The sequence below is a fragment of the Neoarius graeffei genome, chromosome 4 (assembly GCF_027579695.1).
Source record: "Neoarius graeffei isolate fNeoGra1 chromosome 4, fNeoGra1.pri, whole genome shotgun sequence".
Taxonomy (NCBI): domain Eukaryota; kingdom Metazoa; phylum Chordata; class Actinopteri; order Siluriformes; family Ariidae; genus Neoarius; species Neoarius graeffei.
The window spans coordinates 23,637,576-23,665,148 of NC_083572.1; the positions used below are offsets into that span (position 1 = coordinate 23,637,576).

Genomic DNA, 27,573 nt, shown 5'->3' on the forward strand with positions numbered 1-27,573 from the left:
GCCGACTTTTTCACGACTTTTTCATGGACTGTGACGGCATTTGCTTATGTAATAATTTTAATACAGAATTTACTCTGATGAAATTATTCAGACGCTCCAACGTGCCCCCCCCCCCCCCCCCCCAAAAAAAAAATCGGATCTGCACGAGCCGTGAAAAAGGCGCGCCGTTTGCATCCCTGTTTAAACTCATAGGTTAACCGGCTAATGAGGCTCGGTGGTCGGTCAAGATTTTTTTTTTAGTTTTCGCCATCCCTAGTTGGGAGAGCTCCTTTTTGCTCTCTGTCACTGCAACACACAAACACAACATTAATTAGGCACAGGTGCATTGACGGGCGGCACGGTGGTGTAGTGGTTAGCACTGTCGCCTCACAGCAAGAAGGTCCGGGTTCGAGCCCCATGGCTGGCGAGGGCCTTTCTGTGCGGAGTTTGCATGTTCTCCCCGTGTCCGCGTGGGTTTCCTCCGGGTGCTCCGTTTTCCCCCACAGTCCAAAGATATGCAGGTTAGGTTAACTGGTGACTCTAAATTGACCGTAGGTGTGAATGTGAGTATGAATGGTTGTCTGTGTCAGCCCTGTGATGACCTGGCGACTTGTCCAGGGTGTACCCCGCCTTTCGCCCGTAGTCAGCTGGGATAGGCTCCAGCTTGCCTGCGACCCTGTAGGACAGGATAAAGTGGCTAGAGATAATGAGAATGATGAGGTGCATTGACTTTCCCACTCACCTTCCCTCCCCTGTTCAACGCTAGGCCACGCCCCTGCTGCCACAGCAATATTGGATCATTTGTCCACTGTTGGAAAATACAAAGCTTTTGGTTGATGCAGCAATGTTTACGATGTCATGTTGCATCATCCAAAGGGTCTCATTTCTGAGGAAAGTACACAGCTCAGTTCTGATGAATAATCTGTATGAAAACAGTTCTTGACTGGTGAAATGCTATCATAAAATCCTGCCAAAAGCCCTAAGCAATGGAAACCAACAATGTTGCAAGGATCAGTGATGCTGCAGATGTATAAAACCATGACTCAATTCATATTTTTTTTTTGTAGTGTCGTAACCAAAATTATACTTGTTTGCTTTTTATTATTTTAAATGTATGTAAAAAATTACACAAGATCTGCTGTTTACTTTGTAAAAATGCTTACAACTGTAATGGCACTCCGTTAGCTCTTCTTTGTTTACTGTACCACTGAGTCAGTTGAAAAAACACTCTTTTTCCACGCGAGCGTTGAGACATGACAACTTCCTTTGTCTTTTAAAATGCTTTACTTAAAAACAAGGTAAATCACAAGGTCTGACACATGGTCAAAAGACTGTTGCTTCCACCATGTTCTGACTCAAAACTTAAGGTATACAGTCAGTTACCATAGTTACCACTATACAGTATATACATCACATCATAGGATTTAGAGCATAGAAACTTTTTTTTTTTAACCTTTTACATGTTACTAATTGTGTATTTTTAACTAACATACTCTAACCCTGTATAAGTAAAAGTGAAATTATCATCATTCGTTTTTAATTTAAATTATTATTGCTTGACTGGCCCTTACCTTACCCGGCCCCTAATTGGTTAGGCAGGAAGACTAAGCAATTACAAACTTAAACATTCAAATTACTTTCAATATCTCTGAACAGTCCAACTTAAACTGGCTTCTTACGATTCTTCCTTTTTTCACATCATCTCACTCAATCGTCTCTCCTGACGCTGCTTCTTCCAACAAGCACAGTTTGTTGACGGGTCTTTCCAAGATGTTGGTCTTGGTTTTTATCTTCACTCTTCGCACCATTCTGCTGGAATCCGGTAATGTTTCAACTGCTCTTCCCATGACCCAGGAATTGCAAGGAGAAGAGTTGTCCACTAGTAACACATCTCCAGTAATAAAGTTTCTCCTTGGTCTTGACCATTTCTGGCGTTTTTGGAGGAGAGGAAGATACTCATGCGTCCATCTAGTCTAGAATAAATCTGCAAAACATTGGACTTGCTTCCATCGCTTTCTTGTGTATGTGTCATCTTTGCTGAAGATGCCTGGTGGCACGCTGGGTGCCACGCTTCAGCAGCAATAAGTGATTAGGTGTTAGAGGCTCATGGTCATTCACATCATCTGAGAGATACTTGTGAGCGGCCTGCCGTTGATGATACTCTCCACCTCACACGTTATTGCCTGAAGACAATCATCATTCACAGCTTGTTCTTTCAACAGGGAATTGAGGATTCTTCGCACTGTGTGAATGTCTTTCCCAGATCCCGCTCTGGTGGGAAGCTGCTGGGCTGTTAAATATCCACTTTATTCCTTTTGGTTGCAAAGCTCTTTCAATCTTATCATTATCCAGGTGCTGTATGGCTTCTCTCATCTCCCTTTCAGCGCTCACAAAGCTTGTGCCGTTGTCAGAGCGCATGATGGTGACTTGACCCCTTCTGCTTACAAAACGTCGAATAGCATTAATACAGGAGTCTGTATCGAGGCTGTCTGCAACTTCAATATGCATAGCTCTGAGGGTGAGGCAGGTGAACACGCCGTATCTCTTGACTGTACTCCGGCCCCGCTTGACATCAAATGGCCCAAAGTAATCAACACCTGTGTTCGTAAGAGGTGGTTTGTCAGGCATAAGGCGGTCCTCAGGTAGGTTCGCCATCTTTTGCTCTCCGACCTTTCCATTAGTCCTGCGGCACACTGTGCACTTATTGATTATCTTTCGGATGGTAGAATTGGCTTGTGGGATCCAATACCTGCATCTTAGTTGTGCCAAAACATAACTCCGTCCGCAGTGTCCTTTGGTGTATGTCTCTCAAAATCAGTGTAGCGACTAGGGATGTTAACCGATGACCGTTTGACCGGTGGTTGACCGAATCAACGTCAACCGGTTAATTTTTTTTTTTGGTTGTCGGTTAAAAAAAAAATCAACCGTTTTGAAGCTGCCAATTTTGGAGCGGAGAACCTGGAATTCTGTGTTGTAAATGCTTGGGGCATGCCATGCGGTGTAAGGATGACAGCTGACAAATCAGAAACGCCCATTCAGTTATGTCCCGCCCCAGTTGAACACAGCTGCCACTCGGTGAAAGAAAAGTATAGAGACAGGCTTTTTAGCTTACAAATTACTATTCTGTGGTTTTTTTTTGTTTTTTTTTTTTAATTAGAAGGCACATCGAGTTTAGTCCTGCCTTGGCCAGTGCATTCTGAAAGTATGTTTCGGTCTGTAGCCAACAATGCATGTTATTGCAGATCATATCTCTCCACACAAACTAAAGGTGCAGATGCCGACTTTTTCACGGCTGAATCGTGCAGATCCGATTTATTTATTTATTTATTTATTTATTTTTTAGGGGGGGGCATTGGAGTGTCTGAATAATTTCATCAGAGTAAATTCTGTATTAAAATTTCTAAATGAGCAAATGCCGTTACAGTCCATGAAACAGGAAGTATGAGAAGAAAACAGTAAATCTGATTTACTGTTTTCTTCTCATACTTCCTGTTTCATGAACTGTAACGGCATTTGCTCATTTAGTAATTTTAATACAGAATTTACTCTGATGAAATTATTCAGACACTCCAATGGCCCCCCCCCCCCCAAAAAAAAAAAAAAATCAGATCTGCACAATTCAGCTGTGAAAAAGGCGGCATCCGCCAGAAGGCGCGCCGGTTAACCGACTTTAACCGGCTAATGAGGCTCGGTGGTCAGTCAAGGTTTTTTTTTTTTTTTTAAGTTTTCGCCATCCCTACTGTCTGGTACTTGAAGTACATAAAGATGTACTTCTGCACTGAAACTTTTGACTACATTTGCAGAGGAGAGAAGAAAATCATCACTCCAAAGCAGTAATCATTCACATGATGCTGACAAGAAAAAGAAGCAAATTCACAGAAAATACCACAAAGTACAATGAACTTTAAAAAGACTGACAAAGAATTCAAGAATGAAAGAAAAGATTATGGCATCGAAAGCCAGGAAATAAATGAGTTCAGAAGATGAAAGTGCAAAATGTAAAACTTGTGTCTGTAACCGGCACCAGTGTTTATACTGTTCAGGAAAAATGTTACAAGTTAACAAAATGTAAAGAACTTCTACGCTATTTTATAATGGTGTATACAGTGTATGTTAGATTGCTTTAAAGCAGTCAATTATGTTTATATCAAAAGTTGCGTTAAAAGTTCTATTGACTTCAGGATTTAGCAGTTATTAATCATACTCAATATATTTTGTTCGCAAATTTTTCTCAAGCAGAGATCATTTTTGCTATTTTGGTTACATTCCATTCTTTATGCTTCAGTATAAACATTAAGAATTCAAGCTGTTTGACACAAAATTTTGGTTATGTACCTCCTGTAGTGTCCGTAAGCATGAGGTACCTTATGCTAAATAAGCTTCAAGAATATATATGTTAGGTCAGAGATTCACTGTCCCTTCCTTTTGCTCCAACCGGGGCGATCACCCTCTCGCAGATCGATCCCTTCGTGTTACCCAGACCTCTGGGGCGAATCGCAAAACGACAGGAACCCCATAGTTTCACAGTCTTTATTCACAATTCCCCAGAAAACGAAGAGAAAACAGGAGATTTTATGTGTCTGTGTGTGTGGATGAAGGCTGCGTGCGAGTAAGTGGGTCAAGTTATCTACAGCAGAGCAGGACACGTTATCGCAATGGTATGCAATAATAAGCAGAATGTTCAGACGTTTCTGATGTACAGCCTGTTCTTAAGATAGCTGGTATTAAGACAAAATATTTGCACATGTCAGTGTAACATATAAGAACAAAAGGTTACAAATAAGTTAATACCTTCTTGGTTAAACTGAGATCAAGAATAAATCCTTACAATTCCCCTCTTTGATACTAGATTACAACTAGTATCACACCCCAGTATTCTGTGTAACAGCAGGATAATATACATTGGGATTTTCCCTACGCAAGGGGGTATAGGTAAAAGCAGTTATCATATTATGCGTTCTCTCTTCCAAGCATCTAATAATGCAAGGTCTGAAAAAACAGAGCAGGAGGAAGATCACAATAACTGGTACACACACAAAGTCGCGGTCAATTTCCCAAACAGGTTAGAGATGGCAGACATAACTTTCATTCGTGTGCGCTCGTGCAATCCAGTTAGCGAATTGCCAAAAGATGTTGTCTCGAGGTCCAGCTCAAGCGGGTAACCCTGCTCCGAGCAGCAGTAGAGTGGCCACGAAGCTTGTGATGAGGATTTTCATGGTTGTAGTGAGGGTGATTGGTCTCAGACGGGGGCGCGAGATCCCTTCCCCTCTCTATTCACGGCCTCTTGCAGGAAGTGATTTGAAGATCCTCAACTCCTGCTTAGTCCCTGTACAGGGTTTAGGTAGGTGAGAGAGACTAGAGAGGGACACGGAGAAAACGTTAGTGGCAAACATATCATTCTGACACGGCTTTTATGGAGCCTTCTTCAATCGCATGGCATGGATCCACTGTGGAAAAAGGTCAGTTAGAACAGCAGTACAAGTAATGGCGACTATTTCTGCAGGCCCACTATATCTAGGTTCTCCCAATTGCCCAAATCGTTTAAAAAGTTGCACCAGCACCTTGTCTCCCACGTGAAAGGGGTGTGTGGGTGCTGCTGGTGGAGACAATATTGTACTATTGACCTTGATACAAATTTTATGGAACTTATCTATAGCTAAGGGCTGCAGAATACTCGTCCATACGTCTTTTCAAATCAGAGGTACCCAGAGACGGCGTTCCCTTCTTCCAGGGGAGAGGGAAAGGTCTTCCAAAAATAATTTCGTAGGGGGAGTATCCTCCTAGGCTAGGTCTTGGTGTCATATGAATTTCAGCCAGAGTGGCTGGCAATAAGTCTACCCAATTATTCGAACCTGTGGCCTGCATGGCCTTAGTTAGTTTGTCTTTCAATGTTTGATTAGTACGTTCTACGATACCGGAGGATTGAGGGTGGTACGGAATGTGAAAATGCCAGTTTAGTGAGAGATACTTACAAAGGTTTTGTGTGACTTTTGAGGTAAAAGGGGTACCTTTTGAGTCCATGGCGTCTGGAACCCCATAACGAGGTATTATTTCTTTTGCCAGAATACAAGTAACTACCTTCGTGTTTTCTCGAACAGGGAAAGGCTTCTACCCATTTAGAGAATTTGTAGTATGTACGATTTCAGACAGACAATCATGATCAATGTCATCCAGAGTGTCATCCTGAGAATGAAGGAGGTGTGCGAGAGCGTGACCTACAGTATCGAAAGAGGATGTGGCACGAATTTCGAGATTGTTAGTAGAACAGAGAATGGTTTCGTATCCGGAGTGGTGCTGCGCAGTCGTATGTTGGGTCTGTAAATTTTGCAACACCTGTTTAACTTGATGTGACGAGTGCAAGATCAGTGGGTGAGACAAAACGAATTTCTCCGCGTCTAAAACAATCAGAGCACATGCGGCGACAGCCCTTAGACACGCAGGTAAGCCTTGAGCAACAGTGTCATGTGTTTTAGATTAAAAACGCACAAAGACGCATCTCCTCCCCCCCTCCCCAATGCTCCTGGGCCAACACCGCAGAGGCTGTGCCATAATATTCACAGGCATAGAGGTGGAAGGGCTTGGAGTAGTCGGGTAGACCCAGGGCCGGGGCTGAACAAAGGGCGCTTTTGAGGGAGTGGTAAGCGTCCACCATAGCGGCAGTCCAGGTCAAAGGGTGCTGCAGTGGATCATGATGAGAGATTGCAGAACGGAGAATCTTGTCATATAAAGAGCAGTCAGGGATCCATTGTCTACAGTAATTGATAAGACCCAGGAAAGCCATCAGTGCATGTTTAGTTGCAGGGCGCTTTGTGTCTAGAATCACCCGCACCCGGTCAGATGACAGTTTACGACATCCTTGTGAAAGTTCAAACCCCAAGTACTTAACAATGTCCATGCAATATTGCAGCTTGGTCCTGGAAACCTTAAAGCCCTTGTGCACCAGATGATGGAACAGGCGTAAGGAGGCGTCTTGGCAGATTTCTGGTGATTCAGCAGATACCAGAAGATCGTCTGCGTACTGCAGGACCACAGAGCCCTGGGGGAGGGAGAGGTCACGGAGTGCGTCCTGAACTACGGCTGAGAAAACAGCAGGAGAGTCAATGAAACCTTGAGGCAAACGTGTCCAAGTATACTGTCTCCCCCTGTGCGTGAAGGCAAACAAAGGCTGTGTCTGCTCTTCAACAGGAACACTGAAAAAGGCAGAACAGAGATCAATAACGGAAAAACAGCAATGATGAGCAGGAACCTGTGACATTACAGAGGAAACGTCAGGTACAATGGGTGCAACAGGGACAATCAGTTCATTAATCTTACGTAAATTCTGCGTAAAACGCCAGGTACCATCAGGTTTAGGTACTGGATTGACAGGTGTATTGTACGAGCTGGTACACAGTCTCACCACGCCTTGCGCGAGGAGAGACTGTAGGATGCCATCAATTCCCTGAGCCTTAGCTTCAGAAAGAGGGTACTGTTTAACATAAACAGGATGCACATGAATATTGAATCATATTTTGTGTAGTTCCATGTCAATTACATTTCAGTTCCAGGTTGCAGTGCAACAAAATGCGGAAAGGTTCAAGGACAATGAATACTTATACAAGCCAATGGATCATAATAAATTGTGATTTCATGATAATTTATGACGTTTTTCTTAATGGTTAAATAAAGATAAACCCAAGTCTCCGATTTATAAACACCACTGAAAAGACAAATTTTTTCAACGTTCTTCAAGTAAACGTTTGTTAGCTCTGTTTCTTGCTGAATTAAAACATTGCCTAAACCATACTTACTCTTCTACTGTAAGAGTAAGTAGCATAAACTACTTACTGCATGGCGCTGCAGAGACATGGCACTGTAACCATCAATGCAGCTTCATCATAACTGTTGCCTAGGACGGCATGAAGGATAAAACGGTAATCTGCTCCTACCAGCTGGCAGTGTCGTGACATTTTTACGAGCATGTCTACGAAGTTGAGTGGTTTGTTTAACGGAGGCAATATTTTAATATCTTTCAGGTCTGATGCAGAAGGCGGAGTGATTTTCAGCCCTCTACCCTTCTGAACCCATACACAAGCGGCATTCACAGGGGGAGGTGGCGGTGGAAGGGAACCTCTATCTGGTCCCACATCATCGTCATCCTCATCAGAGTCGTCAGTCTCGTTTTTTAGTACCGGCATATTTGAGCTTACAGAGGGTTTTTTACCTGCCTTGGGTTTCTCAGGTTTAGCACCTGTCTCAAGAGATGCAGGCGCGCTGGGAGCTGCATCCAATCCCATGGGGTTTCCTCGGGGTCCGGTCTGGGTGCCTTAACACAATTTCCCCCCCCCCAGTGACACGAAAGGACCATCTCGAGCACTAATTATTCCGTGGTAACTCGCACGGACCCGTGGCAACTCTCACGGTGATAAATGGGTTTTCGGATACTACCAACCAGGCAGAAGTCCCTTAAAATAAGAGATTTCTTACCTGATCAGGAGTATCCCGGACGAGCCCCCAAAACTGTTAGGTCAGAGATTCACCGTCCCTTCCTCTTGCGCCAACCGGAGCGATCACCCTCTCGCAGATCGGTCCTGTCGTGTCACCCAGAGCTCTGGGGCGACTCGCGAAACAAGACAGGAAACCCATAGTTTCACAGTCTTTATTCACAATTCCCCAGAAAACAAAGAGAAAACAGGAGATTTTATGTGTGTCTGTGGGTGTGTGTGTGTGGATGAAGGCTGCGTACGAGTAAGTGGGTCAAGTTATCTACAGCAGAGCAGGACACGTTATCGCAATGGTATGCAATAATAAGCAGAATGTTCAGACATTTCTGATGTACAGCCTGTTCTTAAGATAGCTGGTATTAAGACAAAATATTTGCACGTCAGTATAACATGTAAAGGCCAATTTATGCTGACAACCCAGTCCTCGCAGACAGTGTCTGCGTAGCCCCCCCCCACCTTCGCAGACGCTCTGCGCGCACCTCCCAAAAATTGTGACCACCGCAGAAGCCTCGCAGACAAGAGGGCTCTGATTGGTCCACTCTACCCGCTGTACACGCACTTCCGCTTCCCTACTTTCCCGGTTTGTTTTGTTTTCACGACCGGCATTTTTAAAAACACGAGCGAAGATGGAGCAGCACGAAGAGCGGTTGATCGAGGAAGTATGTACATCTATACGACTCCAGTTCTAGTCATTATAAAAAAAAAAGTTCTAGTCATTAAGTAACCGGAGGATAAACACTCCACTAACCACACCCACCAACTACTCCTAGCGACTTCGCGCCCCCTTGCGTTGTGCCGGTGAATAACATCGCGCACGCCTATTACTCCCGCTCAACAATAAATTACAACTGTCTGCGAAAAGCTATCTGCAAAAGCCTTGTCGCACGAGCATGCAGAGGCCTTAAGAACAAAAGGTTACAAATAAGTTAATACCTTCTTGGTTAAACTGAGATCAAGAATAAATCCTTACAATATATTTGTTAAGAACTTTAAGGTAAAACAAACACATTTTGTGTGTTCATTTTTCCACCATGGTGAGACACTTTAGTGGACGAATCCCATGTTTTGGCCGAGTGCAAACTTTGAGGGGTGGAAGTAACAAAAAAATCAATAAAAATGGAGGTGATATTAAAATGCATGTGAATTGAAAAATAGAGGGGTAATCTGGACATGAAATAAAAAATCGTGGTAAATTATCAAATGACTTGATTAAAAATTGCTTACTATATAAATGTCAGTTGAGTTGATTATCAGAGCCACATTTTTTCAAAAAAAAGTCAAACTTATCAAATCAGCTGACAATTTGACACTTTTTCAATTCGCATGCATTTATCACCTCCGTTTTTATCAATAAATTTGTACTTCTACCCCTCATAGTAAGCAGGCTTCAACTATTCAGGAAAACATTTTGCATATTTCTTGATTTTTTTTTTTTATAATTTATTATTATTATTATTATTATTATTATTATTATAAGGGGCGGCACGGTGGTGTAGTGGTTAGCGCTGTCGCCTCACAGCAAGAAGGTCCTGGGTTCGAGCCCTGGGGCTGGCGAGGGCCTTTCTGTGTGGAGTTTGCATGTTCTCCCCGTGTCCGCGTGGGTTTCCTCCGGGTGCTCCGGTTTCCCCCACAGTCCAAAAGACATGCAGGTTAGGTTAACTGGTGACTCTAAAATTGACCGTAGGTGTGAATGTGAGTGTGAATGGTTGTCTGTGTCTATGTGTCAGCCCTGTGATGACCTGGCGACTTGTCCAGGGTGTACCCCGCCTTTCGCCCGTAGTCAGCTGGGATAGGCTCCAGCTTGCCTGCGACCCTGTAGAAGGATAAAGCGGCTAGAGATAATGAGATGAGATGAAATTTAAAGACCTAGAGAAATGCTTTTTTTTTTTTTCCACTAAAACAGAATAGCAGTTAAATTTGGTGAGGTGTGAGTCCCTGGACAGAGGCAACTATTCTCTAAACGGCACGGTAGCAGATACATTTGCAGATAAAAGCCGAGTAAATTTAGCCCTTTTAGAACCGCACAGAAGTAGCAGATGGGAGCTGCGTGACGTCACTGGTGCGTTTTGGCCACAAACAACAACAACAACGAGCGAGCAAAGTAAGCAGGAATTTGGTGAGGGAGATACTTTTAGTAGTTTTTCGTCAGGTCAGATTGATGACGATGTATTGGCAGGAAGAAGAAGTGGCCGGCGATAGGGAAGAAGAGTGGTTTGGATGACTGGAAGTTGAAGATGCATTCCTCAAGTTAGTAGTATTACAGTATGTTGGAAACAAAATGCTTTGCAGTTCATTGTAGCAAAGTCTTGACTAGTGATTTATCTTTCGGGAAAAGGAACAGGGACACTCATTCCACGGCATTTGTGCTGCTGCACCCGACAACGATATTTCACTTTCCGGGCTTTTTTTTTTCTCCCCCTTCTCTATAACACTTGTAGATTGTAGTTTAACGATTTGTCTCTCTTTCTACATTGTGTTACGTTGCAAGTTTCTGTCAAAATGAAAGTAATCTAACAGAGTCGGACAACAGCTACACTGTGTGGACGTAAGTGGAAAAACTGCCGGTGAAACCACCCACCAGCGCTCGAAACTAACGGTGTCCCGACGTCCCGGGGACCATAAAAAATGTCATCGGGACACAAAATTATCATATCTGGGACAATCCCGGGACAATGGAAAAAAAATAGATCTAGAGACGACAATTCCCCCGGGGGAAATCGTGAGAGTGATGCAGTGCGCGTAGCAGTCACAGCTGCCGGAGCTGAGCTGGACTGTATTTTTGTCTCTCTCTGCTCAGCGCGCGGGTGGGGGAGGGGCACACAAAAAGGGCAGCTTTCCGTCAGAGCGCTCCCTCCAAACAACGGGGGTTTACACGAAAACGGAAGGAGATATTCACAAAATTATTTCACATTGAGTGCCACAAGGGTCTCCTGAACACACTGATGTACTTTTTTTGTCTGTAGTGTTAAAATTGAGGACACTAGAGCGAGTTAAAAACGAGTGACTTTTCTGATTTAACAATCAAAGCGCAGCCACGTTTATAATGTGAGTCTATGGGGCTGCGCGGCTGTCCTCTCCTCACTTTCAGGCTTCTCATTCAAAAACTGCAAGTCCTATCGTGTAGGTAGACACATTGTGTGAATCAAGACAAGTGTGGCTACTACTTTTGAGAAAATTGTGTGTGTAGACTGAAAATTGGGGCTGAAAGCACAGTTTAAATGAGAAAGTTTGAGCTATTTTTCCAAGCTCTCTACACTCTAACTCAGGGGTTCTCAACCTTTTGCAACCTGGGCCCCACCAAAGCTGGTTCATTGCAGTTGGGGGCCCCTCTTCTCGCCCCGCCCCCATCCCCCCCCCCCCAACACACTCACCCGCAGTGACGCCACCCGACCTACAGCACCTTATATTGACCGATCGATAGATAGATAGATAGATAGATAGATAGATAGATAGCCAGCCAGCCCTGGGCTAGATTATTATTATTATTATCATTATTATTATTATTATTAGTAGTAGTAGTAGTAGTAGTAGCAGTAGCAGCAGTAGTAGCATTATCCATTCCATAGAAATACATAGGCCTATTATCATTATTAGGCTATTGTTATAATTGGCAGTAGCACCACATTTCTAATCTGCTTTCGGGCATTATTATTATTATTATTATTATTGCCTATTATCATTACTAAGCTGTTGGCAGTAGTACAAGACTTATGTTCTTTCAGGCATTATTATTATTATTATTAGGCCTATTATTATTATTATTATTATTATTATTGCTGTTGTTGGTTGTTGATATTATTATTATTATTATTATTATGCTATTATTATTAATAGGCATTATTATTATTATTATTATTATTATTAGTGTTTTTATTAGGTATTTTATTAGGCTTATCATTAGCTGGCTATTGATATCATTGGGAATTGGGACCAGGCGTGAATTTAGGTTTTACTTTTTACTGTGTCTTTGTGATCTGCATTTGCGTTAATGCGAGACCTGAGCCTGCTTTGCCTTACAAAGATCCTCGATTCTTGGCGAAATGTTTGACAAGCACAGTCTCAAGTCATCCTCAATTTGCGCACGATTGCGATATTTCGTTTTGAGCGCAGTCATTTTTGAAAATCCTGCCTCACACAAGTAGGTCGATGCGAATGGGATGAGCAGTTTCAAGGCTACGTCACACAGTTGCGGGTACTCCTGCATCAATGCTGCCCAGAATGTCGAAAGAGGGCATGAGGTGAAGACTGCCTTAAGTCTACTGTCACTCTTCAGCTCAATAAGCTGTTCCTGCATGTCAACTGGAAGTTCGTCAGCAGTACACACAAATGGATCTCGAACCCACGCAAAAGAGCGATAATCCTCTGTGAAGTATGCCGCAAACTGTTTTCTCATTACCGACAGGTGCTCTGACGCTGCTTGAAAGACAGATGAGAAATCGTGGGAAGTGCCTGCATTACTGATAAAGTCTGCAAGGCTTGGGAACATATCACAGTTCCCCCGACTGATGCGGCCACACACACAAGATTTTATGATAGATTGATGATAGATTTTATAATAGTATTGATTTGTATGTAATACTCCAATGTCCTGCATTTTGACATGGGTAAATGTGTTGCATCTGCTTAGCTACTATAGCCTGTTAGCCCCAGATTTTTTTTTTCCTCCATACATGAAGCCTATTCGCGACCCCCCTGGAGTACCTCCGCGCCCCACCAGGGGGGCGCGCCCCCCCGGTTGAGAACCACTGCTCTAACTTAACGAGCTGCACTGGTGTGTAACGCAATAGACACCCATTATAAAGCCGGATTTTCTCCAGGAACCCACATGGTGTTTGAGCCGGGTCTGAGCCAAAAGTATAGAACCTAGCAAAAAGTTGAATGCCAGATCCACAGAGGAGAAGTTTCTCTACGTTTTAAAGTTTGAATCATGTCTCTAGGTGAAAGCATGCCAGAGCAGCGGATGTTTGAAAATGTGTGTAGTTTTTCAAATAATTCCATAGAAATGAATAGGAAATTTATCTAGGTCAAAGAAAATGAAATTAAGCACTGTAAATAATGTAAATGATTTCTATGACTAAAGGTTACAATAAAAAAAAAACTTGCATTACATTGCTTTGTTTGCACTTATATGATATGACACTTTTATCCAAAGTGACTTTACAGTTTTTTTTACAGTGTTACAGTCCCTGTAGCAATGTTGGGGTAGGTGCCTTGCTCAAGGGTGTTTCATCCATTGATGGTATGGCTGATGGCTTTCAAAACATCTCTGAATGGGGCAACAGGTATATTACATAAAAATGGATAACGGTAATGGTGAAAATGATAAGTTGGCCTTATATATGCCAACAGATATTCAAGGTATAAGTAGATGAAATGAACATAAAAGGGGTCTTATTTTCAACTAAAGTGTACTGCAGATGTAGTGAGTTGAAACATTTTCTGAATGAGCTAGTTGGCCCCTTTAAATAAACGGGTATCTATTCATACAGTGAGATCGCCAAAGTTTAATAAACTGAAAATGCAATAACTGTAATTTTGAAGTAGATGATGTATAGGACATGTGTCACTTGTGTTTTGTGACTTATTGTAAAAATGATATAAAGGGTTCAAAATCGCATAGTTACAAATATAATAGTAACTTCATATGATTAATATTAACCACTGGTTATTTCAGAGAGGAAAAAAATGGGGACACTATTGCTTCCATTCGGGACAATACAACACAGAATTCGGGACCACTGGGGGACACAAAGAAAAAAAGTTAATTTCGAGCCCTGCCACCCACACTCCTGACATCACGCGAAAGCCAGCTAATAATGGCAGTGTTGGTACTGGGATTCCCTTGGTGGGAAATTTAAACTCGACAAATTCTGAATGTCCCCGACATTTACGACGTGGGTTTCAATTATAAGTTTTCATTGTCTGGACTTGTACTATCATTATTCAAGGAGGAAGGGGGTACATTTCTCTAGGCCTTTAAATCGATATTTGGCTGGTATCCAGTGAAAGAATGGCAGAAGAGGAGCGATACAGTTCCTCTTTCTTGGTGCCTGGCAGGAGCCTAACAGCTGTGTTTTGAATTGGCTGGAGATTGTACAATTTGAGACCAAATATATGCACTGATCAGTTATCACATTTAAAACCACCTGCTTCATACAGTACTGGGTAGGGCCCCCTTGTGCTGCTAAAACCCCTCTATCCTGTCAAGGCATGGACTCCATAAGACCTCTGAAGATGCAGTGTTTTTTCCCTAGGTTTACTGTGTGTGGGGTTTATTTATTTATTTTTTTTTATTTTTTTTAATTTTTTTTTGGGGGGGGGTGCACTGGGTGAGGATGGTCCCCTGCAGGAGCCCTCCCTGCGGCTCCTGTTATAGAGCGTTTGGACCTGAACAAACAGTTAAAGGAGTCATGTTTAAGTCTTCACATTTATTTTAGAACAATAATTAGAACAATTTTTACAATAAAACTGCACTCCTTGGTTTCTTTTTTTTCCTAGACCTTAATGTATGTGGGAGGGGGGGACTTCAGGGGCGAGGGTCCTGTTGGGGGGGGGGGGAGCCTCCGTAAATATAATGGTAGGGAAAACACTGAGGTGCATCATAGTATCTAGCACCAAGAAGTTAATACTTACTTATTAGGGTGGCCTCAGCCAGGCCCATGTCATAATTCATGTTTGGGCCTTACTATGCTAGTGCCAGTAGCACCTGAGCATCAGGGTTGCAACTCCTCCAACACTGATGGATGGCTGGTGGGAGTGAGTTGACCCCTCATGCATCCTATGCCAACACAGGAGGCTTCCTTTCTGTAGGGTCAAGCTTACCATTCAGCCTTTCTGTTTACCCATAGGTGAGAGTTGGATTGGTGAGTGTCAGGGTATATTCACATGTCAGCGGGCCATGTACATTGTACCTCTGGGGCTCCGACCTGCTCCGAGATCTCCAACTTGTCAGCCTGGAACCGTGAGGAACACACGAGAGAACCTGGAACAGTTACTGTGGTGCATCTCTGGGAGGTGATGTTGGTCTTGCATATGGAGAGGCTATGTCTCAGCAGGGGAGACTGAAGCACTCCGCTCCCTTTTCAGCCTGATGACCAATCTGACGATGGCAAGTGAAAGCGAGAATATGAAGCATAGACTGCATACTACTGCTATGTACTAGATGCATTATACAGGCTTGTGCCGAATACACCACAAGACGTTAGTAGCAGAGCCTTTAAATCCTGTTCTGTGAGGTGGGGCCTCCATGGATTAGACTTGGTTCAGCACATCCCCTAGATGCTGGATCAGATTGAGATATGGGGAACTGTTTGTCATGTTTTTCAAACCATTCCTGAACAATTTTTGCAGTGTGGCAGGGCACCTTGTCCTGCTGGAAGAGGCCACTGCTATAATGGGAATACCATTTGCCATAAAGGTGTGTACTTGGCCTGCACCGACGTTTAGGTAGGTGCTACATGTCAAAGTAATCTCAACATAAATGCCAGGACCCAAAGTTTCCCAGCAGAATATTGCCTAGAGCATTACAATATGTCTGCCGGCATGACTTCTTCCCATAGTGCATCCTGGTGCTCTCTCTTCCCCTGGTAAGCCATGTACACAACACACAACGGAGTACATGCACGCAACTGTCCAGCTATTGTAAAAGAAAATGTGCTTCATCAGACCTGGTGACCTTCTTTCATGGTCTAGTTCTGATGCTCATGTGCCTATTGTAGGCACTTCAGCAGTAGTCAGGGTCAATATGGGCACTCTGACTGGTCTGTGGCTATGCAGCAAGCTTTGATGCAATGTGTTTTGACATCTTTCCATCATAGACAGTGTTAACTTTTTCAGCAATTTGTGCTCCAGTAGCTCTTCTGTGGGATCATACCAGATGGGCTAACCTTCAGTCCACACATGCAGCAATGAGCCTTGGGTGTCCATGACCCTGTTGCCAGTTCACAGGTTGTCCTTTGAACCACTTTTGGTACAAAAGTGTCCTTACGACTTTCTCTCTCTCTGTGTGTGTGCGTGCGCGCACACATGCCCTGTGGGTGCAGGTCCAATTAACCTGCTTATGCTTATTCTTTATCTTCCAAAATGGCTTTACTTAAATATCCTGCAAACTTTTTCAGTCTTATTTTGCCTCTGTGGCAACTTTTTATTTATTTATTTATTTATTTATTTATTTATAAAGTGTGTTGCAGGCATCAAATTCTAACTTCATTCATATTTACAAAATACAATTAAGTTGGTCAGTAAAGCTATTGAAAATATTTTCTTTGTATTTTTGTCAGTTAAATATTACATTAACAAATCAGATTTGTTTTTATTGCTTTTTGGAAAATATCAACTTTTCTGGAAATGGGGTTATTACATTTTAAGTATTACAAGCAATGACTTGATTTTTCTGTTCACTTAGTAAGTAATATGGTTGTATTAAGAGTTAATATTAAGAGTTCATTTAAGACTTGAGTATGTATTGAAAACTGCTTTGTTTTTATGTTTTGCAGAATGGGAAAAACTGCGAGCTAGGCTTTCTTGTAGTCCTTGTAAGACCTGGAGACTGGACAAAGGTTAACTTAAGTCACTTATTTACAGATGGAATGAGTGTGCTTCTTACCACCCCTGAATTTATGAAAATGGTCACTTATTGGTAAAAAGTAATAAAGAAGCTAGTGTATGACCAATCTGCTTCTGAGACATACCTGTGGAAAAAGGATGATATAGTTCCTTCATTATAACGCATTTGTTAGGATTTTAGGACTTGAGATCCTTTAGTGTGGTATTACCACCATCGAAAATCGCAGCGCGATTAGTTTACTGCACAATATGGCAGATTCTGCTGTGACCATAAATGAAAAAATAGAATTGACGGAAGAATTAATGGCAAACGGAAATGAAAAGGAGCTTGAAGAACCACCCAAGCATGAACTCGTCTCTAAGACAGAGCTGAATACTGACCTGCAAGCACCTGAGGCCTGGAAATGGTCAGTCATGTTCCTCTGTTTTTATGGCTTCATTGTTCAACTGAAGCCAGGCGAGTCTTTCATCACGCCTTATCTGCTTAGCACAGAGAAAAACTTCACCGAAGAGCAGGTGGGTCTCAAAGTTGCCTATGGTTTGAGTTGTTCTATAAATGCTTAGTCACCTGATATTTGGTGACCTTGAACGGGAATGTGTCTGTTTTGGTTACAGCTACCATGTATTGTTTCTATTGTCCCCTCTGAAAGGATTGGAAGAGCAAGGGTGATTGATTTTTTTTTTTGCTATGCATTAACGTCATTTGGTTTGAGATAAAAAGATGAGCATGAGACAGTGGAGCAGATTTTCAGCTTTCGTTTCCTGAAATTTTATTTTTTATTTTAATTTAAATGTGTTCAACTTAACCTGGCACCCTTCTTGCCGGAGCGCACACATTTTAGGTGAGCAAAAAATGTCAAAAACAGGGATGCAAACAGTGCGCCTTTTGGCGGATGCCGCCTTTTTCACGGCTGAATCGCGCAGATCCGTGTTTTTTTTGGGGGGGGGGGCGTTGGAGTGTCTGATTATAATTTCAAAGTAAAGTCTGTATTAAAATTACTAAATAAGCAAATTCGTTACAGTCCATGAAACGGGAAGTATAAGGATGAGAAAAACGCGATTCAGCCGTGAAAAAGGGCGGCATCCGCCAAAAGGCGCGCTGTTTGCATCCCTGAAAAAGTAGTCTTAAAGTAAATGATTCTTCATATTTTGTTGCATACCTCTTACTTGCAGTAAGTCAAGTTTATTTGTATAGCGCTTTTAACAATAAACATTGTTGCAAAGCAGCTTTACAGAATTTGAACGACTTAAAACATGAGCTAATTTTATCCCTAATCTATCCCCAATGAGTAAGACCGTGGCAAGGAAAAACTCCCTCAGACGACATGAGGAAGAAACCTCGAGAGGAACCAGACTCAAAAGGGAACCCATCCTCATTTGGGCAACAACAAACAACATGACTATAACATTAGCCGTTTTAACATGAAGTCAGTTTCGTTGATGTTATAAACTCTTCATTGATGGAAATGTGAGTGCAAAACTGTTCATGACAGCTGCAGTCCTAAAGTTAGCAAGTCAACTGTAGTCCTCAGCCATAAAAGCATTACTGTAAGTGTCCAGAGCGTCTTCCAAGTGTGACTTTCAACTGTCCACATGGAGCGTCCACATTCAACGTCCTCCACAGGAGCGATGTGATGAGACTCCAACCAGACACAGGGCACCAGGATGGATCAGGCAGGTCCGAGGAGCAGAAGAGGTCAGCCTCTCAATCCCAGGACCGACATGTAACTCAGAGGGACAGATGGGGGGGGGGAGCGAGAAAACACAGGTTGTTGGGTATGCCCAATGTCACCTGAATAAGTAGGAACATATTGCACTGAGTACAAGTAGGGACTCCGGCAAAACTAACTATGACCGCATAACTAAAAGGGGAGAGCCAGAAGGTAACACGGGCATGAGGGAGCCCTGGGAAATAAAGCAGCCAGCTACTACACCATCAACAAAGTCTATGAGCAAGCGAGTGTGGGACTGACAGCATCCATACATTCCAGTTTACCAAAACACTCTGTATGAGGTAAAGGAGTACCTTTACCTCATAAACACAATTAACAAAAGGCTTGACTAAACAGATGTTTTCAGCCTAGACTTAACGCTGAGACTGTGTCTGATTCCCGAGCATTACTTGGAAGGCTGTTCCATAACTGTGGGGCTTTGTAAGAAAAGGCTCTGCCCTTGATGATGCCCCCTTCACTATATGAGGTACCAGCAGATAGCCTGCACCTTTTGATCCAAGTAGGTGTGGCGGGTCATAGAGGACCAGAAGTTCACTCAGGTACTGTGGTGTGAGACCATTCAGTGCTTTAAAGGTCAATGATAGAATTTTATAATCAATACGAAATTTGATTGGGAGCCTATCAATTCATTAATCTCAATCAATTAATTAAAATGCAATAAGTGCATTTAGCTGGCAACCCACTGAAATCATCAAACTGTTGCATTCTTTTGTGATATTTTTCTAGGCTTGCACTGCAGCTTTATTATTTCCCAGTTGTATAATTTCCCCTTCAGTCTCCTTTCAGTGTTCTCTTCAGGAGAAGAAGAAATGCAAGCTCGTTTGGGTTAAGGGCTGGTGATCGACTTGCCCCACTTATTTTTTTTATATATAAATTGGTCATTATGATGCTCCCAATTAGGTTTGATGCATTTCTCTTTTAAATTGGTAGACTTCAAAAGCAACCATGTAAGCCTAGCCATAACACTATCTTCACCACACTTGACCGATGAGCTCATATGTTTTGGCTCATGAGCAGATCCTTTCTTTCTCCACGCTTTGGCCTTTCCATCACTTTTTGCTAGAGCTTAAAAGTTCCAGTACTTTTGTGGCTCATCTCTGTATTTCTTTATGAATTCCAAATTGGCCTTCAGATTTTTACTGCTGATGAGGGGTTTGCATCTTTTGGCATGGCTCTTTGAACAGTGAATTGAAATAACTTCACCCCTGTCCTGTGGAGGTGGTTGTTATTTTTGGGTTTTTCTTCACAGTTCTCATGATGTTTGTCATTAACTGGTGGTGTTTTTTTTCTGACCTGTTTGTGTTTCAACATTTCAGATTGTTGTATTGACTCTGCCCAACACTTGTGCAAGAGCTGTGATTTTTTTTTTTCTTTTTTCCCCCTCCTGCTTTTCTCAGCTTCAGAATCATGAGCTTTTCTTTCAGACAGATCTGCGATCATGTTGGTTTATCCAGTTTTAACCAACAAATGCAGTCTTTGGAGGTGAAACCCAAGGCTCAATTCGAGATTGGATGTTTTAAAGATAATTGTTTAAACAAAAATCTAACTTTGCACACCTAGGCAACAAGAAACACTTGTCGGTCACTAAAAATGGTTGGATTCAAACAAAAGGAGCCATGTTTAACACAAGTAGATGTAAATATCAGGGAATGAAAGCTGAAATTCTGATCTATTGTCTCATTCATCTTTTGATCTCAAACCCAAATGCCATCAATGTATAGTAAAAACTAAAATATTGGCCTTGCCATTCTAATACTTTTGGAGGGGCCTCTGTGTTATCTATTTTTCCCCCCTTCATTGGCTACCAGTCTTATCTGTATGCCCGTTATGTAAAGTGGAATATGATAGTAAATGTAGATTTGAAATGTGGAAAGAAAACTGTCAGTGTGTTCATGTATTTACTTGTCAGTTATTAAGTAAATATTTTCCCCAAAGGTTGAACCAACTCCAAAGGATAATAAGATACTCCAAAACTAATACTTATTTCAAATATAAAGGTTTTTTTTCCCCTACTCCTTTTTGGACTCTCCCTGTCTGGGATTTTTTTTTTTTAAACTTTGATCTTTATTTTTTGTTCCTGTGTTTGTTTTTGTGCTCTGTGTTTAATTTATTTTGGATTAGTTGTCCCAGCCATCTGCACTGCTTTTGCAGCTGAAACATTAGAAACCTATGCACTTGTGCACAGAGTTGGTCAAAGTTTACATTGCTTTAAAGTGGGTCATACATGCTGTCAACTGCCAAATCTTGTAGGCCTCAAATCCTTCTGCACAATGAGCCTTTTTTTGTGCAACACTGTTAATTTTTTACTATGCATGTAAGGTATCTGTCTGTAAGAAATTCTCATCACAATGGTTGCTTAACACTTCAGTTTGTGACGTTTGCATTGCCAATGTATTTCAGTTTACAATTAAATAGTTGAATATGGGTCCTTTTTTATTGGTAAGTGTAAATCAGTCAGGACAGTAACATTTTCAATTCATCTTCAATCAATTGTATTTACAGTCCATTGACTATCCTATGTCTGTTATGGATGTTATCCTGTGTATGTAATGGATAAGCTAATTCTATATTTTTGTATTGCTTTGTGTTTTCATGGTCTCTGCAGGTCACAAATGAGATTATTCCAGTGCTCTCGTATTCGTATATGGCTGTACTGGTACCTGTGTTTCTTCTGACTGACTACCTGCGGTATAAGCCTGTCTTAGTCTTGCAAAGCATGAGCCATGTCTCCATTTGGCTTCTACTACTGCTTGGCACCTCCTTGTTGGAAATGCAGTTCATGGAGTTCTTTTATGGCATAACAATGGCAGCACGTGTGGCCTACTCCTCTTACATTTTTTCTCTTGTGCCTGTGGCTCTGTATCAGCGTGTAGCCAGTTACTCACGCTCCTCTGTGCTGCTGGGCATTTTTACCAGCTCAGTGACAGGCCAGCTGTGTACGTCACTGGCTGACATCACATACAACACACTCTGTGCCATCTCACTGGGTTTTGTCTCTTTTGGCCTGTTGCTCTCCACCTGCTTGCCGTGGCCGAAACGAAGTCTGTTTTTTAACCAGAACCACAGGCATGAGAAGAGAACTGCTGCTCTGTCGGAACTGGACAAAATTAATCCAGATGAAGTGATTACACAAGGTGAAAAAGCCTCAGCAGGTGGCTGTAGCTGTTCGATAACCTCCATCACAAACTCCATTTTCATTCAGATGTTGAAAGAAATGCGCAATGTTGTGAAAGTCCCCAGCCTAAGACTATGGAGCCTGTGGTGGGTGTTCAACTCCACTGGCTATTACCTGGTGGTGTTCTACGTGCACATACTATGGAACAAGTTGGCTCCAACCCCGGAGCATGTCTATAATGGAGGAGTCGAAGCTGCCTCAACTTTGCTTGGTGAGTTACATAGGCTCTGTGATGGATAAGAAACTACATCAGGAAAAACTTTAAAGCTTGGGTCAATAATTGGTATTATACAATTACAATAATTTAAACCTGAATCAGCATTTTTACAACTTTGCTAGGTTCTTTTTCACTTGCAGTCAAAAGCAAAATGCTTGAACAAGTTTATTCAGTCATGGTCATCTATGTTTAGTGTAAAGTTTTTGCAGTGTTGTGCAAAATATCACCAGTTAATGAACTACATACACATAAACATGAAAGCCATTTGTAAGTTAGATTTTGCAGACCAGTTTTGTAAAGAATGCTAGGGTACATGCAAAAGAAATGTAAAAGCTCTGATTGACCAGCAAGATTCCCACAGTATGTGTAAATGAAGTACCAATGGGGGAGGCAGGCAACTGGGCAGCTTTTTATAAAAACTGACATGGGTTGTTGCTTAGTGTTTTGATGTTCCGGCATTTTAAAATGCCTTCCAGAACTGCTCTTTCTCTCCCCTAAAAACTACCTCAGTGAGCTATGACTTTCTTTGCAGCAACAAGGTGATGTTTTTAAGCATTATGACAATCATGTAATTAATGTGTTAATTATCACAATATTGGCCTTTATGATGCCAATATTTGGAAAGGACTGTAATACAACCCCGATTCCAAAAAAGTTGGGACAAAGTACAAATTGTAAATAAAAACGGAATGCAATGATATGGAAGTTTCAAAATTCCATATTTTATTCAGAATAGAACATAGATGACATCAAATGTTTAAACTGAGAAAATGTATCATTTAAAGAGAAAAATTAGGTGATTTTTAAATTTCATGACAACACATCTCAAAAAAGTTGGGACAAGGCCATGTTTACCACTGTGAGACATCCCCTTTTCTCTTTACAACAGTCTCTAAACGTCTGGGGACTGAGGAGACAAGTTGCTCAAGTTTAGGGATAGGAATGTTAACCCATTCTTGTTTAATGTAGGATTCTAGTTGCTCAACTGTCTTGGGTCTTTTTTTGTCGTATCTTCCGTTTTATGATGCGCCAAATGTTTTCTATGGGTGAAAGATCTGGACTGCAGGCTGGCCAGTTCAGTACCCGGACCCTTCTTCTACGCAGCCATGATGCTGTAATTGATGCAGTATGTGGTTTGGCATTGTCATGTTGGAAAATGCAAGGTCTTCCCTGAAAGAGACGTCGTCTGGATGGGAGCATATGTTGCTCTAGAACCTGGATATACCTTTCAGCATTGATGGTGTCTTTCCAGATGTGTAAGCTGCCCATGCCCGACACACTAATGTAACCCCATACCATCAGAGATGCAGGCTTCTGAACTGAGCGCTGATGACAACTTGGGTCATCCTTCTCCTCTTTAGTCCGAATGACACGGCGTCCCTGATTTCCATAAAGAACTTCAAATTTTGATTCGTCTGACCACAGAACAGTTTTTCACTTTGCCACAGTCCATTTTAAATGAGCCTTGGCCCAGAGAAGATGTCTGCGCTTCTGGATCATGTTTAGATACGGCTTCTTCTTTGAACTATAGAGTTTTAGCTGGCAACGGCAGATGGCACGGTGAATTGTGTTCACAGATGATGTTCTCTGGAAATATTCCTGAGCCCATTTTGTGATTCCCAATACAGAAACATGCCTGTATGTGATGCAGTGCCGTCTAAGGGCCCGAAGATCACAGGCACCCAGTATGGTTTTCCGGCCTTGACCCTTACGCACAGAGATTCTTCCAGATTCTCTGAATCTTTTGATATTATGCACTGTAGATATGTTCAAACTCTTTCCAATTTTACACTGTCGAATTCCTTTCTGATATTGCTCCACTATTTGTCGGCGCAGAATTAGGGGGATTGGTGATCCTCTTCCCATCTTTACTTCTGAGAGCCACTGCCACTCCAAGATGCTCTTTTTATACCCAGTCATATTAATGACCTATTGCCAATTGACCTAATGAGTTGCAATTTGGTCCTCCAGCTGTTCCTTTTTTGTACCTTTAACTTTTCCAGCCTCTTATTGCCCCGTCCCAACTTTTTTGAGATGTGTTGCTGTCATGAAATTTCAAATGAGCCAGTATTTGGCATGAAATTTCAAAATGTCTTACTTTCGACATTTGATATGTTGTCTATATTCTATTGTGAATACAATATCAGTTTTTGAGATTTGTAAATTATTGCATTCCGTTTTTATTTACAATTTGTACTTTGTCCCAACTTTTTTGGAATCGGGGTTGTATGTAATTGGGTACTTTCATTGTCTTGTGTGCATTTAGACTGATCTTTGCAGTTCCAGAAAATGTTTTAGTGGGTGATTTTTTTATTTATTTATTTTTTTTTAAAAAGAGTTAAACAAGTCCTTCATTCATTTTAAAATATTTTGTTTGGCTATGTTGCAAGTTAAACTACTATTGTAATGTGCCTCCCTTATAAGAATCATGTGGAAACATCACATGCAAATTTACCGCTGTTTTTATTCATTTGAATGCTGTGTTTAATGGATAGTGTTACTATGACATTTCAGCTAGAGTTGACTGATCAGTGACTCCATATTACAGGCATTTAGCAGACGGTCTTCTCCAGAGTGATGTACAAGAAGTGCTCAACTTCTAGACAAGAAAAGTTCTAGTGCCAACCTAACAAGTGATAGAAAAACACTTTGCTACTTCAACAGAATGTTACACTATCAACAAACAGCCAAGGAAAACAAGCCTACTATACAAATGAGCTGACAAAGTACAACAAAATGGAGAAAAATAAAATGGCCAACACTGAGTCATCATGACCAGGCTAGACAGTATACATCCTGGGTTAATCAAGACTGCTATGTGATTATAGCCTGGGCCCGCCCATCCTAAGCGTGACGCAACACGAGGGCCTGTTTCGAGCTTAGTCTGGCCAGGCAGGCTATCTACAGCATTTCCAAGCTCCCGAAAAATCGGGACCCAATCAACTTTGAGCATCTCCAACGGCCCTGGGTAGAGGCGTGTTCAAGGCAGTGACGTAGTAGAACTGCGACCGGAAGCCGTAGATTGTTTACAGAATCTATGCCGGAAGCGCTTCATTCACATCACGAACATGGAGCAGCAGCAAGCCTTTAACACAGCGGTAGATGCTGTATTGAAAGCATTCAACGGGAAGTTCTCATTGAAAACGGAGCAAAGAGCAGCCCTGGAGGTATTTATTGAAAGGAAGGACGTTTTCGCCTTGCTCCCGACCGGCTTCGGTAAGAGTTTAATCTACCAGTTAGCCCCGTCGCGTCGCATATGTCAGAGGAAAGAGTGATGTGATTGGTTTAAGCTTTGTCACAGCCTTTTCTGGCTTCGACCAGTAGCAAACTGAGGCATTTCAGGGAGGCGGGTCAACCACGGGCTCTGGGAAACGGTTTGGCTTAATAGCTTGGCCAGACCAAATGCTCGGAGAGCTTTGAAGTCGCGTTAGCCAGGCTAATGTGATTACACAGTGAGCAGGGAAGCAGAGGAGAGGTACAGCCTGAAGAGGTGGGTCTTCAGTCTGTGCTTGAAGGTGGTCAGGGATTCGGCAGTTCTGCCCTCAATGGGCAGGTCATTACGCTAACAGGGAGCCAGGATAGATAGCAGTCTTGATCAGCCTGGGCAGGAGCAGAAAGGAGGGGCCAGGTAACCAGTAGCAGTGGAGTGTAGGGGTCTGGCTGGCATGTAGAGTCAGTCTCTGGAGGTATGCTAGACCTAACCCCTTGACTGCCTAGTAAGCTAACAGTAACATCTTAAATTTGATGTGAGCTGTGACAGCTAGTGAAGGGCAGCAAGCAGAGGGGTAATGTGGGAGGAATAAGGGAGGTTGTAGACGAAGTGGGCTGCAGTGTTCTGGATGAGCTGCAGGGATCTGGTGGCAGATGCTGGAAGGCCAGCAAGGAGGGAGTTGCAGTAGTCCAAGCGGGAGAGGATCAGTGCTTGGATCAGGAGCGGAGTAGAGTTACAGTGGCTTGAAAAAGTATTCATACCCCTTGAACTTTTTTCACATTTTTCCACCTTACAACCACGAACTTAAGTTTTTTTTATTGAGATTTTATGTGATAGACCAACACAGAGTAGCACATAATTGTGAAGTGAAACAAAAAATGATAAATGGTCTTCAAAATTTTAAACAAATAAAAATCTGAAAAATGTGATGTGCATTAGTATTCAGCCCCCCGGTGTCAATACTTTGTAGAGCCACCGTTTGCTGCAATTACAGCTGCAAGTCTTTTGTGGTATGTCTCTACCAGCTTTGCACATCTAGACACTGAAATTTTTGCCCATTCTTCTTTGCAAAATAGCTCAAGCTCAGCCAGATTGGATGGAGAGCGTCTGTGAAATAGCAATTTTCAAGTCTTGCCACAGATGCTCAATGGGATTTAGGTCTGGACTTTGACTGGGCCATTCTAACACATGAATATTCTTTGATCTAAACCATTCCATTGTAGCTCTGGCTGTATGTTTAGGGTCATTGCTGGAAGGTGAATCTCCTTCCCAGTCTCAAGTCTTTTGCAGCCTCTAACAGGTTTTCTTCCAGGATTGCCCTGTATTTAGCTCCATCCATCTTCTCATCAACTCTGACTAGCTTCCCTGTCCCTGCTGAAGAAAAGCATCCCCCATAGCATGATGATGCCACCATCACATTTCACAGTGGGGATGGTGTGTGCAGGGTGATGAGCAGTGTTAGTTTTCCACCACACATAGCACTTTGCATTTAGGCCAAAAAGTTCAACTTTGGTCTCATCTGACCAATGCACCTTCTTCCACATGTTTGCTGTGTCCCCTACATGGCTTCTGGCAAACTGCAAACGGGACTTCTTATGCCTGTCTTTCAACAATGGCTTTCTTCTTGCCACTCTTCCAAAAAGGCCAGATTTGTGGAGTGTATGACTTGTAGTTGTCCTGTGCACAGATTCTCCCACCTGAGCTGTGGATTTCTGCAGCTCCTCCAGAGTGATCATGGGCCTCTTGGCTGCTTCTCTGGCCAGTGCTCTCCTTGCTCGCTCTGTCAGTTTAGGTGGATGGCCATATCTTGTTAGGTTTGCAGTTGTGCCATACTTTTTCCATTTTTGAATGATTGATTGAACAGTGCTTCTTGAGATGTTCAGAGCTTGGGATATTTTTTATATCCTAACCCTGCTTTAAACTTCTCCAGAACTTTATCCCTGACCTGTCTGGTGAGTTCTTTGGTCTTCATGATGCTGTTTGTTCTTCAGTGTTCTCTAACAAACCACTGAGGCCTTCACAGAGCAAGTGTATTTATGCTGAGAGTAAATTACACACAGTAGGACTCTATTAAATAATTAGATTACTTCTGAAGGCAATTGATTGCACTGGATTGTATTTAGAGGCATCAGAGTACAGGGGGCTGAATACTAATGCACACCACATTTTTTTTCAGATTTGTATTTGTTTAAAATTTTGAAGACCATTTA

At 42.3% G+C, this 27,573-nt stretch overlaps 1 protein-coding gene across 7 annotated transcripts in view; it reads left to right on the forward strand.

Moving 5' to 3' along the window:
* slc19a1 (solute carrier family 19 member 1) overlaps window positions 1–27,573 on the forward strand; it is a 48,388-nt gene that overhangs the window by 12,058 nt on the left and 8,757 nt on the right. For 6 of the 7 annotated variants that reach the window (XM_060919057.1, XM_060919052.1, XM_060919054.1 and 3 more), the window contains 2 exons: window positions 16,958–17,543; window positions 21,366–22,146. In XM_060919057.1, the coding sequence (XP_060775040.1) occupies window positions 17,277–17,543; window positions 21,366–22,146 (1,048 nt within the window). In that variant the 5' untranslated portion in view covers window positions 16,958–17,276. The remainder of the gene's footprint in view (window positions 1–16,957; window positions 17,544–21,365; window positions 22,147–27,573) is intronic. The other variant, XM_060919059.1, reaches the window with a different exon arrangement.